General features: G+C 49.7%; 1 protein-coding gene across 1 annotated transcript; it reads left to right on the top strand.

The window, feature by feature from the left end:
• The first annotated feature begins 22 nt into the window (after positions 1-22).
• On the top strand, positions 23-13597 carry DELE1 (DAP3 binding cell death enhancer 1). The gene is made up of 13 exons (XM_010982150.3): positions 23-185; positions 868-982; positions 1076-1217; positions 3212-3359; positions 4319-4480; positions 4745-4833; positions 4924-5020; positions 7669-7811; positions 8590-8748; positions 8861-8953; positions 11291-11450; positions 11964-12203; positions 13014-13597. Exons 1-12 carry the CDS (start codon positions 155-157, stop codon positions 12200-12202), a joined length of 1578 nt encoding a protein of 525 aa, XP_010980452.2. The 5' UTR covers positions 23-154; the 3' UTR covers position 12203; positions 13014-13597.
• Positions 13598-15405: the final 1808 nt, after the last annotated feature.

Consider the following 15405-nt stretch of genomic DNA (forward strand, 5'->3'; position numbering starts at 1 on the left):
CGTCCTTCCGGCTGGGCTCCCTTCTAATTGGCTGGCGGAGAGCTTCCTGGGGGACTCGGCCGCTCGCAAGGCGCCACCGCGGCCACTCTAGCCGCCGTCCCGCGCTTTGGCCTCGCTCTTTCGGCTGCGATCTCCCTATGGTGTTGGCGACGACATGTGGCGGCTCCCGGGTCTCCTGGGCCGGGGTAAGGGCTGCCGGAACCGCGGGTCTGTGGCTGCTGAGACTTGGAACCGAGGAGGGGGCGAGCTGGAGGACGGAGCCAAAGCACTGGTGGGCGGGGTTGGAGCAGAGGAGAGGCGGGGCTCTAAGGGGCGGGGGTAGATGCGGAGTTCTGAGTCGAGGGAATTTGGGGTGTGGGCGTGACCAGTGGGAAAGGGTGGGGCTTAGATCCAAAGAGATGGGTGGGGCTACTGGAAGGGGAGGAGTCAAGTAGAGACGGGGGGGGCAGAGACAATGACGGGGTTAGTGGAGGCCAATCGAGTAGGCAGGGCCAATGAAGAGAGGCAGGATTTAGAGACAAAGAGCTCCAAACCTAGAACGAGTGTTTGTGTATGAATGACTAGTCATTTTAGAACAGTGGTTGTCAGCCCTGGGAGGGCATCGGAATCACCCAGGGGACTTTTTCAAAATATAGATACTCAAATCTGAATAATCCTGGTTTATTGGTTGTGGGGTGGCATGCTGGAATCTGTCCTAGGCCTAAGATTCCCACCTGTAAACTTGTTTAAGAATCTCTGCAGAAGCAGGTACCAGTGATTCCTGGGTTCCTGGCGTGGGGCTCTGTCAGTGGTCATAGGGAGGATTGGTGGGGCCACCACTGCCTCAATCCTGTTCATGTCGAAGTGACTGATCCTTGTTCTGCACAGCTCTTCCCCATCTGTCCAGATCTGGCCTCCGTGGGGTAACCCCTAAGTCCACCAGCCCAGATGGGCCTCAGGCTACGTCCTCCAACCTCCTCGTCCCTGTGCCCAGCGTTGACAGGTGAGATACTGCCATTCCATCACCCATGTTGTCCCCTGGCCTCCCTCTCCCCAACTTGGGACAGAACTCGATAACCTCTATTGCATCATCTAGGTCCGGTCCCCATGGCCCAGGCCCAGGCCCAGGCCCAGGCCCAGGCACAAGCAGGGGCCCAAGGTCCCATGGATGGAAAGATGCCTTCCAGTGGACGTCTCCCCGTGTCTCCCAGAACACATTTTGGGATGCCATATCGTGGGTAAGTTTTCCCCAGTCCTGTCCTTGACCTTCAGTGTGAATGACGATGCTCCTGTGTTGAAGTATAGCCTAGAAACAAGAGCTTGGTCATCATTGTGCCCGCACTCAAGATTTGAGTAACCCATGGTGCTGGAGCATATTTGGGGAGATATCACATTCCCCTTCTCCCTGCTCCCCATGTATTTATTCCTCTCATTCAGTAAACATTTATTTAGTATCTTCTCTGAACCAGGCATTTTTGCTAGGCACTTAGGGACATAGCAGAGAACAAGGTCGATATGATTCTTGCCTTCATGAAGCTTACAACTAAATAATAGTAACTAGCTAATATTTTACTTATTAATGTAAAGAATTATATATGCATTGTCTTCTTTAATCTTTACAAAATCTTGCAAAGGAAATACAATCTCCATTTTATAGATAAGGAAACTCTGGCTCTGAAGCTTTAGGTAACACACTTAAGGTCACACAGCTGTTAAGCAGAGGAACCAGATTTAACTCTGGAGCTCCTGCTCTTAGCTCCAATGCTGTACAGCTTGGTTGCTGCACCTCATATGGCTCGTTAAAGTACGTGGTACAAATCCTGGCCCCATAATAGTTGCTCAATAAATATTTGTTCAATCTGATCTATAAAGTCAGATGCTCAGTAGCTAATACTGTGTCTCAACAGGGCAGCATCTTTGCCTTCCAGGTTCTGCTTATAAGGTATTCCAAATGAAGTTGCCACTCACATCACTCTTGTGTCTGTCACATCTCATCCCTCTTACTTTCATGCTGTGTACTTTGGGCAAGTGATCTGACCTTTCTAAACATCAGTTGTCTTATCTCTGACTTGGTGTCATCAGCAGAGCTGAGCCTGGAATGTCTCCATGCCATAAGCACGTCTTCCTGGGGAGCTGTGGACTAAGGGCATAACACACCTTGGAGAGGGGAGTGTTTTCCCATTTTGTCAAAGATCTGAGCCTATATCCCAGGGGTCCTGATGCCTTCCCTCAGCTCTGTCACTACTGCCCAGGTGAAGGGTCCTGAGCACAAGCTATCTCCAGTGCCACGGATACATGTCCCCGCTGTTGACATTGCTGGAACCTTCTCTTCCTTCTGGCCTCAGCATACACATCACTTCTACAGAGAGACTTTCTCTAACTCGCTGTCCTGTCAGGGCTCCCTCTCATGCTCTGTGTGAACTCCTGATTTGTTTCCTTAGTGGCATTTAGCATAATTTGTAGTTATTTATTTCTCTGTGTACTTGGATTTTGTCTTTTTCCCTCAATGAAGATATAAACTCCATGAGGGCAGAGACTGGGTCTGTCTTGTTTCCCACTGTACACAGTGCCCGTGGCAACAAATAAGTATTTGGGTGTCCCTTCCCGTGCACAACACAGGAAGGGACAGGGAAAACCAGGCAGTCACTGGACTAGGAGCTAGCTCGGGTCTTCTGCAGACCTGTCAGAGAAGAGACACCTACAACAAGCCTGTATCTGTGAATGTGTGTGTGGTGGGCTGGCTGGGTTGGCAGGGAGGGGGGTTGTGCCAGGCTAGAGTAAGAGTGAACCTTATAGGAAATGCTGACCTGTCTGCATCTGGCTGCAGCTGTGGCCAAGCCCAAACTTACCACATCATCTTTTTGCCTACTTCAACTCTGTTTATTCAGTCACTCACTCACACATTTATTCATTAATACTATATCTTAGTGCTCTGCCAGGCACCGGGGATACCTTGGTGAACAAAACAGACAGGGTTCCTGACCTCATGGTGCTTAGAGACTAACAGGAGAGACAGACCTTGATAACTCACTGTAGAAATGACTATTTAAGTAGCAGCGCACTCAGGGCTCAAGAGGGGAGGTTTGGGTGCTCTGAGAGTGTGTAGTAGGGGAGCAGCCCGCAGCCAGGAGTCAGGCAAGGCTTCTCGAGGAAGTGGTGTTGGAGCTGAAGGCTGAGACTGAGGGAGTTGCCTGGCGGAGGGCTGTGTCCCCTGATGTGCTGTCTTCCGCAGGGCACTCTGGCCGTGCTGGCCCTGCAACTGGCAAGGCAGATCCACTTCCAGGCGTCCCTGCCATCAGGACCTCGGCGAGCGGAGCGCTGCTCTTGGCGCAGCCCCCTGGACCGTTTCCTCTCATCTCCCTTGTGGCCCCTGCACTCCTGTGAGCTCTCAATCCCGGGGACAGGAGGGTTGGGCTGGGAGTTTCCAGGAAGCATCTCTGGACACACCTCAGGAAAAGAGCCATCAGCAGCTCCTCGCCTTTCCTATCTATAGTCAGAGGAAGGGGAATGTGAGGAAGTTCTGTCTGCCCAGGGTGCAAACCACACCTGCCCTCCAGTGTCCTCCCATGTCGTCCCCTCACCATCTGTGGAGGGAGCCCCAAAGGAGTCCAGGCTGTTTTACATCCTACGTGTGGCTTCCTGCCTACCCCCCAGCCAGGTTAGGTTAGGTCATTCTCTGGTCAATCATTCATTAATAAGTGAATCTTTACTAAATAGCTGTTATGTGCCATGGTACAGAGTCAAAGCAGCATGATGGTTAAGGCTCTGGAGTCCCACTGTCAGGGTTCAAGCCCAGAACTGCCGGTACTAGTTTTGTTTCCATAGATAAGTCACTTTTAACTTCCCTGTGTCTCAGTTTCTTCATCTATAAAAGGGGGTAATAATAAAACCCACGCGATAGGTTTCTTGCAAGGACTAAATTGAGTTAATACAAGTCAAGGACCTAGGACAGTGCCTGGCATGTAGTAAGTGCTCCGCAGGTATTAGTTTAAGTTCTTGCCCTTATTATTATGATTATAATCATTATCAATATTACCGTCAAAGTGCTAGGTGCTGGCACTGGAACAGAGAATAAGGTAGATGTCTCCCTGCCCCTGGAAGAATTCAAGCAGAGGAGTGACTTACGCTTAAGATGGGGGACCAGCATAAAGGTGGGGCCGTCTCCACCCTTGCAGAGGAAAGCCAACTGAGGAAATGGAGAAGGGGGCACGTGAAGGATGCGTCACAGGAGTTCCCAGATTCTTCCTTTGGCCCCTCCAGACCTCAGGGAGGGCTCAGTCACCCCGAGCAGGCTGAACTGATCCTCTTTGACGTGAGTGCTCTCACTGGCTCTTTCCAGCACTGCGGAGGTACGTTCTGCCCAGCCCTGACCACCCGGCTCCTAGGCACTCTGGCCTCAGGAAACTCAGGCTGGGCCACGAAGAACCCGCCACTCAGCCCGAGAGCCTCTCTTCACACAGCTCCTTGGGAGCAGCTGGTCTTCAGGGTCCCTCTGAGGAAGGTACGGTCCCCCCCACCCCAAATCAGCAGCAGGCCAGTGGGGTGGGCGTGGGGAGCTGGGCAGATGGACATTTGTTGCTGCATATGGCAGATAAGGGAACTGTCATTCCTGGAAGCCCCCAGGCTTTCTGGGGCAGTTTGGAATTATTTGGGTTCCTGGCAGTAGTGCTGGATGGAGGGGCTGGGTGGACTGGGAGAGTGGGAAAAAAGGAGAAATAGCACCTTCCCCCTTTGCCCTGGTGGGTGTCGGCCCTCTCCCTTGCAGACCCCAGTGACACCGGCTTCCTGGAGGCCAGCAATAGCTTCAAGTCAGAGGCAAAGCCAGCCCAGCCTCAGCCCCCTGGCAAAAAGCAGGTATTGTCCCCATTTGGCCACCCAGATCCCCGTAACATTCCCCTGGGCGGGTGAACTGTCCTATGATGAGTCTTTACATTTTTTCCACAGGAACAAGAGAAATCAAAAACTCTTTCCCTCGAGGAGGCCGTGACTTCCATTCAGCAGCTCTTCCAGCTCAGTGTTTCCATCGCTTTCAACCTCCTGGGTAAGGGGGTAGACTCTGCCTCAAGACAGGATGGGAAAATGGAAAGGGTGTGGGGTAGATCAAACAGAGTCGGGGTAGGGAGTGGCTTACACAAGAGAGAGTTTATTTTCTCCCAGATGGGTAGACCATGGTGGCACAGTGGTGTCAGCGACCTATTTTCAGTCAGATGGTTCTGCCATTCTTAAAATGGGTTTCCATCTCAAGGTCCGGTTTGCCTCCTATTGAAATTCTAGCCAGCTAGAAGGGGAGGCGTGGGAAAGCTAAAGGACCCTTCCTTCCCAGCTTAGAAATTGCACAGATCATTGTCCCGAATGAAGACTTACGGCCATCCTAATCACAGGGAACCTGGGAAGTGTAGTCTTTAGCTGATTGATTACAGTTCCCTGAAAATTCGGTTACTGTGTAAGGAGGAGAAGATAAATCTTGGAGGACACCTTGCATTATCTGCCACACTTAGGCAGGAACAGACTCCTGAGGTGTGAAGCAGGCCATCAAGTACAGGAATAGGAGCACTTCCTTGCCCACATCTGGAGACTCTAGATGCCCCTGCACTATTTGTCCTGTTCTCTGCAGTGACTTGGCTTGTTTCAGGCCTTCTCATATGGAGATCCAGACTCCCAGCAGCATCTGTTGAAGTCTAGTGGGCAGGTGGATAAGAGGCTGGGGTTCATTCAGTACAAATGTATTAAGCATTCACCTTCTGCTAGGCCCAGTTTAGGTATTGAGGATACAGTGATTCATAAGACAAAGTCCTTACTCTCATGCAGCTGACATATATTGAGGGAGAGGAAAACAAAAAATTGGCAAACAAATGAAAAATGAAATTTCAAATGCTGTTAAATGTTATGAGGAAAATTAAACAAGGAGATGTGTTAGTGACTTGCACAAGGAGCAGCTGTGATTTGGAAGGCCTCAAGGTTTGGAAGATCCTTGAGCTGACTGACAAAAACAAGCCAGTCTTGTTTCCATCTGGAGAAAGAGCTTTCCGAGCAGGGGGAACAGCAAGTGCAAACGTCCTGAGGCAGGCAGTTTTGTTTGTTAAAGGAACAAAAGAAAAGTGAATGTGGCTGAAGCTTAGTGATTACCAGAAGAATAGAGAGATGAAGTCAGAGAAGCAAGTGGGGGCCAGATCGGATCAGGCCTCCTGAGCTGCGGTGATGTGTGGATCTTTAAAGTGAGTCAGGAAGCCATTGGAGGGTTTTATGCTGGAGCAGGAAGCAAGTTAGTCACATAATCTGATTTACTTTTTCAAAGATCTCTCTGGCTGTTGTGTAGACAGACGTGGATTGTAGGGAAGCCAGAGGGGAAACAGACTGGATTGGAGCTGGTACTGATAGGTAAGCAAAATGCGATGGTGACTTGGTGTAGGTTAGAGGCAGAGGGGCTGGATCGGGGACCCAGCGTGGGGAATGGGGACAGGGTATCCTTTGTCCTCTCAAGTCTTCTCCTCAAGGACGGAGGGCTCTGTGAACCCTCCACAGCGAGTTTCCAGGCAGCCAGGAGGTGACTAATTCATTGCTAGCTGAATGGTACCCGGCTTCTACCTCGTTAGCTTTTTGTGATTTTGATGGGCAGACAGTCTCTTCTGAGAATTTTCTTGCCCATTCCTTCCTTCATAGACATATTCATTTATTCAGTAAGTGCTAAGCACTGTGGCAGAACACAAAGGGAGCATAAGCCATAATCATATTTTGCATTTGTATAGAGCTTTCACCCTATGCAGAGTTATTTCTTCTACACTCTTTTTCTGCTTCTGCCTCCAGGATTTTACAGTATAATTGAGGGGACAGGGCTTGTACTCCTGAAACAGTTTAGCTCCTAGAAAAATCCTTGTATATTAAGTCAGTGCCAAAAGAGTGTTTAAAGCCTGAGTGTGGTCTGAAGGTTCTAGAACAGAATAGGATGGGAAGGCCTGATGATGGAGGCAGAAAAATATCACGGGCAGGAGAAATAGTCTGAGCAAAGGCTTAGAGATGAGAGTTGGCTATGCCCAGCCCCTTCTCTGTTTTCCTTTTTGTTTGGCTGATAAAAAAGAACATAGGCTTGATTGCTGGACATCCCTGAGTTCAGGTCGAGGCTTTTTTAATCTCTCAGCTTCCTCATAAAACAAGATGAACAACATCAGCTGTATCACTTACATTATGTTGGTTATAAGCAGCCTAAACCCACTCTGGCTCACCTAAGTACAAAAAGAATCTGTTGGAATCTATTAACCAGCAAAGCCTCAGAAAGAACAGGAATCAGGGAAGCTGCAGGGATCCAGGGGGCGGTAACTGAGAGACAGCATATTCCGAGTGCTGCTGTCACAGTAAACCTGCAGAAGCTGTTTTCTCTCCTGTCCAAACCAGATCAAGATTCAGATTCCTGAAAGAGGGTCTCATTGGTTGGGAAGAGCGCATGTCGCATTGATTGACAGCACTGGGGGGAGGGCTGTTTCCAAAGGGAAATTGGGACGCTGTCACCTAGAGAAGGATGGTGTACAGGAGGGCAGAACCCACCGTGTCTCTGGCAAACCAGTGAAATACTCAGAGGATAGGAATACAAAATGTCTAGCACAAAAAAGAAAGGAAGGAGCTTTTGGATATCTGGCCGAGGATGTAGGGAAGTTCACAGAGGAAGCTGTGTTTATGTCCTGTGCTTTCTTACAGGGACAGAGAACATGAGGGATGGGGACCACGTGGCTGCCTTTTCTCACTTCCAGAAAGCAGCAGATCGCGGCTACAGCAAAGCTCAGTACAACGTGGGCTTGTGTCACGAGCATGGCAGAGGCACCCCCAGGGACCTTGACAAGGTACTGCACCTCCTCCCTGCCCCAAAGCCCGTCCCCTGTGCTGTGCTACCCAGAGTGACCTCCAGAGATGAGCAGTAGGCAGGGCTTGGGAAAGTCCAGCTTCTCTCTCCCAATTGGGAGGGGAAAATAAGAAAGAAGCTCCCAGCTTCTAGGAATTTAGATTCAAAATTCCGGGAGACCAGGGACCTTGCCTTTCTTCTTTGCAGCTATATCTTCACAACCAAAACATTACCTTGATGAATAGATTAATTAATCCCAAAATGTAGGATGAGTACACAAAGATGTTATATTTGAGAATGTATTTCTTAGAATTGTATATGATGGCCAAAGAAAAAAGAAAGCAACTTGAAGTTCCTTCAGTAGAGGATTGGTTAGTAACATCTATGTGAGCCTTAAAAATGATGGGCTAGATCTATATTTATTTGCAGGGAAAGATATTCATGGTGTATCATTAAGTGAAAAAATTGGTTCTAAAATAGTGAGTGTGGTTCTCTCTCTCCACACACACACACACACACACACATATAATGTATATGTATATATATGTAAATACATATAGTATATATGGGAAGAAATTTGCAAGGCTATACACTAAAACGTGAACAGAGAATGATCTTTAAGAGGCAAGATTTCTTGGAATTTTATGTTTTTCTTTTCGACTTATCTGTATTTTCTGACTTATCTGTAATGATTATGTAGTACTTAATTAAAATAAGTTTCTAACATTTCATTCCCCAAAAAAGTTACCAGTAGACTGGCTGTTTCTCCCTTTGCCCAGGCAGCCCTTTATTACCAGTTGGCTGCCGGCCAGGGCCACAGCCTGGCTCAGTACCGCTATGCCAGGTGCCTGCTGCAAGACCCAGCCTCCTCGTGGGACCCCGAGCGGCAGAGGGCAGTGTCCATGCTGAAGCAGGCTGCAGACTCAGGCTTGAGAGAGGTGACTGCCATTGGTGCAGTGGGTCCTGGGCACCTGGGACGTGGGGCCTCCCAGGGACCATGTGAGGCCTAGCAGTGACCAAGGTACCTTTTTCCTTCCTCCTTGACCACAGGCCCAAGCTTTCCTCGGGGTGCTTTTCACCAAGGAACCGTACCTGGACGAGCAGAGAGCCGTGAAATATCTTTGGCTTGCAGCCAACAATGGGGTATGAGATCTCCAGGCTCCAGGCATGTGGGGGATCAAGTCTGATAAGGGGATTTTGGAACTGGTACTGAGTTCTGCTGTGCTTAGGAGACAGTTAATAGGAGCACTGGGCCGGCTTCAAACCTTAGTAACTCTCCCTGACTTACGTGTGCCCCCTGGGTGGCTCTCGTGGTGTGCAGGGGCTGGCTCGCACCAGCCTGCGAGTATTGTCGGTAGCTTGGTATCAGCTATAAGAGGAGCATTTGCACCACAGAGATCGCCAAATGCTACAAAGCAGGGCTTTTTCCCGTGAAGAGCGGGTTGTTAACCATTTACTAGCATACTACTGGGCTGGTCACTTCTTATTTTCCTTGTCTCTAAAATCAGGATAATAATGCCTGCCTTACCTGGCTACTACTTCACAAGGTTGTTGTGAGGATCCAAATCTAACTGAGATAATAAGTGTGAAAGCACTTTGTATACTGTACACCTGAAAGGTACACCCATCACAAGTGACCTTGTCCGGGGAAGTCAAGACGTGAGGTGAAGACAGTGAGCAGTTCGGTGGGGGGAGGATGTCTGCGTGTCCATGAACGAGGGGGGGTTGGCCTCTTCCAGGCAGTGTGACCCAGAGTTTGTTACACAGAACATTAGTTCCATGGGCTGTTTATAAGTAATACAAGGAAAATGGTCAGATGGGCTCAGGAAATAATGAGTTAAAGAGGGACCTTTAATGTAGGGAATCTCAGACCTTTATGTCAGTGAGAATCACTGAAAAGACATCTGTGAGTCTGTTGTATCCTCAAGTGTCTCTGAGCAGTATATGTATCCTTATATTTTTTATTGAAGTGTAGTTGACTTACAATGTTGAATTAGTTTCTGGTGTGACCAGTATATATATATATATATATATATACATTTTTTTTTTTTTTAGTGAAGTATAATCAGTTTACAATGGGGCAGTTACATGAACACCAGTATATTTTTTGAGTTGTATCTTGAAGGACCAGGAGCCCTGGATTAAAGCCAGCAATGTTCATGTTCTAGACTGTCCCTGCAGTGGGGCTGCAACTTCTCCTTGTTTTCTGGCCAACACAGTGATAGCTTCGTTGAACCCTTGGACATCAGAATACTTCTCCTTTTTCACTCAGTGTTGCCCAAAGTATCTGCAGTAGCCGTCAAAAGGGCTACCAGCCTCTTTGCCTGCCTTTCCTTGAAAGAGCCCCACAGCTTTCCTTGGGCTGAATGGGCCTTGTGACCGTGTCCGGGACAAGCCTGGGGCACCCTGGCCTGCTTTAGTCACCCAGCCTGCCAGGAGGAAACGTGCGCAAAGGGATGTTGTGTAACAGCACCCAGCAGGGTGGGTGTTTGGCCTTACAAATGTCCAGTGCTAGGTTCTAAGCCGGCCTGTAGCCAAGGAGTCCACCATATTTATCATATAGGCTTTGGCCTACATGTTACAGAAACTCTTTCCAGAAATTTGACTATAGAAGGTCGAAGAGAAACAGAAGCATGGTTAGAAGATTGAATATAATGAAAATATTTATCACAGAGAGGGAGAGATCAGTGATATGGGCGACTAAAGGTATGAAAATAATAACTAATCTAAGCACTTTCCACATATTGACACACTTAATCCTCACAATGATGTAATAAAGTAGGTGCTATTATTATACCCACTTTACAGGTGAGGAAACTGAGGCACAGAGACATAGAGTAACATGACTGAGGGTACACAGCTGGTAAGTGGTGGAGCCAAGCTTGGAACCCAGGCGGTCTGGCTGTAGAGGTGGGGCTCCTAATCCCTGCCGGATACCGCATCTCCGAGGAGCCCAGTTCTCAGTGAGAGGGGAGAGAGGGTCCAGGGCACTGGACAAAGGGATTAGCCTTTTAACCTTTCAAAGGAGGAGAGCGAGTTCTCTGTAATGTATGTTCTGTAGCCCTCTCGGTAGAGATTCAGGAAGGCATATAAGGTCTTCAGAGGCCGAGCCTCCACCCTTGCTCCTGACTCTTTCAGGATAACGCAGGAGCCTGGCTCCCTGGGCTCCCATAGCAAGGCTGAGTGCTTCCTGCAGCCTTCACCCCTTCAGTGCCATCCTCAGGAAGAGAAGCTCCCTCACTGCTCTGGCCAGAATCTCCCTGGGTGGAAAGATCCCTGTCTCCTTTGCTGGGCGAGCTCTGGGCCTCCGGCTCTTCATAGCTAAGATCCCTTGGTCCAGGGAGGGTCGGGGCTGGGCCTGACCCTGCAGGGATGAAGCGCAGGCATGCCTGACTTCTGCGCCTTTCTCCTGCCTCAGTGGTTCAGTTCTCCAGTCCTGCATGAGTGTGCATCTATGTGTCTGTCCATCTTCTCTTTTAGGACTCACAGAGCAGGTACCACTTGGGAATTTGTTATGAGAAGGGCCTTGGTGTGCAGAGGAATCTGGGAGAGGCCATGAGATGTTACCAGCAGTCAGCAGCTCTGGGGAACGTGCCCGCCCAGGAGAGGCTGCAGACCCTCTTTTCCATGGAGGCAGCAGGTACAGATGAGAGTCAAAGCCAGCAGGTCCCTCCTCGGAGCTCAGCACCCTGTGACACAGAAGGGGGTGGCAGGAGCCCTCGGTCTCCTTGTCATTTCCTGCCCCAGACCAACCCAACCTGAGTTTTCACCCCTGCTTGGTCACTGAACTTGGGCTTCATCTTTGCATCTGCAAAGGCTCTGGTTTGCACCTCTGTTTCTTCACGTCTGAAAATTCATTCATTTGTAGGATTCACTGGGATGACAGCAAAGGGCTTAGCACAGCCTGGCGCACAGTCAGCGTTGAAAAAATGGTAGCTGCTCTGATGATTTGTCAGGAGAGACACTATCCTGAGGCTGCCTCAGTGCCCTGACTTCCCCGTCTAGGGCTCTGGGAGCCCTGCTCACTCCTCAGTCACTCGGGCTGGCCTGGGTTAACAATGCCAGGGAACCAAGTCCTTTAAGGAGGCCCTTCTCCGAAGTCAGAGTCCAGGAACGCAGTGTGAGTAAGAGTTGCTCTCACCTCTCCTCGCAGCCCCGGGGCCCGGCGAGCTGGCAGTTAGAGGATTGAAGTCATTTTCCAGCCCATCCCTCTGCAGCCTGAACACCCTGCTGGCAGGAGCCTCGTGCCTGCCACACGCCTTGAGCACAGGGAACCTTGGCCTCCTCTATAGAAGCGGGCATCTCAGAGCCAGCCCCGGAGCCCCCAGCAGGGCTGTCCCCCACCATGCGTACCCCTTGGAAAGGAGTCTCGTCAGACTGGGTTTTGGCTAAGGTGAGATAAAACACAGTCACTGGTACCTCTCACTGGTGCTGGGAGGCGAGGCGGGCATGGAGGGGGTGGGATGGCAACAAAAATCGGGTGTCGGCGTCCCTTTCCAGGGTGGAAATTCCAATAGGAGATCAGGTTCTCAAGCAATTTCAAGTGCATAGCTAATAAGTGACTTTGACGGTTTCCCCCAGTTGTAGCCTCACAAATGAGCGGTGAATGCATTCAAGGTCATTTCTGGTCTACGTAAAAAGGATTTGTCCCGTGACCTGTGAAGACCTTTACTTAAGGATCCAGAGACCCTGGTCCTTGCCTTCACCTTTGTCTTTGAGCAAATCACTTCCCTTTTACCCTGGCCATGCCTCAGTTTCCTTGGGCTTAGACCACATCATTTTTTGCCAGTATCTGATGTGTGTGCCTCCTGTGGTTCACAAGAGGATTTGGGGTGATACTCGGGGTTTTTATTATTTTCTTTTCTTTTCTCCTTTTTCAGTTTAAAGGTTTTTTATTTTACTAGTTGTATACTTAATATATATCATTAAAAAACATGATTAGCATATTATAGTTTCACAGATATGAAAAATAGTGTATCAAGTTAGAGAAAAACCTTGTGACATTGTGTAAAAGGGGAGCACAGATCCAGAGAGGTGGCAGAAGTCGTCAGGTGGTTCCATGAAGGGCTAAAACCCGGGAAATACAGAATCAGGTGGCTTTTGTTCATCCCCAGTGGATTCGTGATTGTCTCCACTTCCCCTCTGATTTGGAAGGAAGGAGTTTAGGGTGTACATGCCTGATGTAACTGCTTGACTTTTTCAGACCTCCACCCTTCACTCAGCCCTGAAGATGGAGCCTGTGGAGCCTCAGAGAAATACCTCGACTTGAGTTCCAAAGAGGCCAGGTATCCACCCACCTTCCCAAAGAACCTTAAGTCCCTGCCCAGCACTGTAAAGAAGAGGAAAGTATGTGAACGCCCAGGTTCTGGCCACGTCACTTTGAAGCAGTGGCCTGATTCGCTGTGTTGCTTCCTCAGTTGTAGACCAAGGGCAGCAGCCTGCCCTCCCCCCTGCGGGCAGATGTGGGGCATTTCATTGCAGAAAGGACCTTGGTGCTCACTTAGGCCTGAGGAGGCGGAGTGATGCCCATGGTTACGTGGCTTTATGAGTCACCAGGCCAGGACAAGGACCCCAGCCTCCTGACGCCTGGCCCAGGGCTCTTTTGCAACAGTTCTCACCGTCATTTTATGTGAAGGTGTTATTATTGTCCCGCTGATAGGAGGGGGTAAATGGAGATTGAGCCTCCAGAGTCTTGGAGCAGGAGTATGTAGATTTTGAGACCCTCGTTTGTGAAAGGTGTGCCAGAAATAGATGTGAGCTTAATAAAACAGATCCTGGATTATCTCATCTCTCTTGCCCTTGAGTGTGTTGGGGAAAGCCAGGGAGACAGGCTGCGGAAGCTGAAAGCTGAGGCTCCATCTTCATCTTTAAACTCTCCATTAACCAATTTAAAGGGTCTTAAAAGCTTCTCCAAGAAAGAGACATAGAAAAAAATGATTTCTGAGTCAACGCTAATGACTCCAATTACTGAATTTGTGCAGAGCTGTTCCCTGGCTTCTGGATGTTAGCCCAAGTTCAATAGCAGAGATGTGGTGGAGGTAGCGGGTGGGAGGGACTGAGGACCAACCCCACTGGGGACTGTTCAAATGGGAAAGACCAGTTAGCATGCCCAGCCCAAAGAGGGGAGGATTTGCAGAGGGGAGTTGTCTGCATTTCCTTCTCTGCTGCCCCCAGCCTCTGGTGGTCTCACCCCACTTTTCCCAGCACCTTCCTGTCACTGCTACAGCCCTAAGCTTCCTCTAGCTCCAGGACACCCCCTGCTCCATTTCCAGGGCTGCCCCGCACACTGGCCTCACCCCCACAGACGGCTCCTGAGAAGTATGGACGTTGGACTTCGGTATCCTCAGCGCTTAGCACGATGCCCAGTCGTGCAGGTAGCAGCTCAATACACATTGGTTAAAGCTCAGGTTTTTTTTTTTAAGCTGAGCAGTGCACTAATCTCTCTGGGGTTAAAAAAAAGGTTTCTGTGGTCGAATAAGTTTGGGAAACGTTGCACTAGACAACCCCCTTTTATAGATTCACAATGCACATCAACATATTCAAGGTTCCAAGAAGTCCGGCCGTAAAGAACTCGGTTAACCCAGTGCTTCCCTTGAAGAGTCGGGCACAGAGCCCGGCTCCCCGCAGATTGTCGATGAAACTTCCTGGGGCACCCTCTGTGTAAAATGTCACTTCTTGCCCTCCCCACTCGTCAGCTCTTCCCCTCCTGTTGTCACTTGGGGTCCTCCGATGAGCACTTCCTCCTGGCTGTGCCTGGGGCCGAGGGGCAGTTCAGACAGTCCAGGGACACTGGGCCTCCAGTGTTGATGGTCAGATAAGGCTCTCCCTCCCCCTTAGTCGTTAGAAGTGAAGTGCTGAGCCAATTTAGGGTGCCACATGTGGAGGTCGGATATTTTTAAGCTTTCCTTGTGGAGCAGGAAGGATGCAAGAGTTGTGAGAGAGATGCTGTTGAGGGACCAAAACTCCCCGGCTGTTCAGTCCCTGCAGTCTCCATTCAGCCCCAGGGGACAGGCCTCCTCGGCAGACCCTGGAAGTGCTGTGCTTGTGCCATTAAAATCCCATCATTAATGACACATTGTCCGTGCCCTTAAAGGAAATGTGAGGGGAGGCCAGGGAGGTGGCCCCATTCAGCAGGGCCAGCCTGGGTCAGGATGACCCCAGGTTCGAGCCCTGGTGTCCTCAACAGTGAGATCTTTGTGTGAGGCTCTGCCACCTCGGTTTCCTCGTTTGGAGATGCTGTTTTCAGGGAGCGCTGACACGATGGTGGGAATGAGGTTCATTATATCTTCAGTGCTGATACAGGGCGGGGTACCTAGTAAATGTTCAGTCAGTATTTATTCAGTGAATGAGTGATTCTCCGCTTTGTCCTCTCTCCACCCAGCCCCCAGCCTACCCAGCACCTTAGAGGTGCTTTAAATATTTGTTGAATGAATGGTTGTGTATGCCCCAATCACCACTGCTATTCCTAGTGCCTCTCCTGCCCTGTAGGAACTGCTCAATAAATACAAAATGTTTGTTGAATGAGCATTGCTGATCAGGCCTCCCCTCCCCCCACCCATTACACTGCGCCCAGTACTCAGTTGGGACTGGAAAAC

This window comes from Camelus dromedarius, chromosome 3, assembly GCF_036321535.1.
Source record: "Camelus dromedarius isolate mCamDro1 chromosome 3, mCamDro1.pat, whole genome shotgun sequence".
NCBI lineage: Eukaryota > Metazoa > Chordata > Mammalia > Artiodactyla > Camelidae > Camelus > Camelus dromedarius.

Bases quoted from the DNA above. Each gene is read 5' to 3' on its own strand.
- DELE1 (XM_010982150.3), top strand. From the start codon at position 155: ATGTGGCGGCTCCCGGGTCTCCTGGGCCGGG. The intron at 1,218-3,211 runs GTAAGTTTTCCC...TGTCTTCCGCAG, and splicing joins TTTGGGATGCCATATCGTGG to GGCACTCTGGCCGTGCTGGC. The intron at 5,021-7,668 runs GTAAGGGGGTAG...GCTTTCTTACAG, and splicing joins CATCGCTTTCAACCTCCTGG to GGACAGAGAACATGAGGGAT.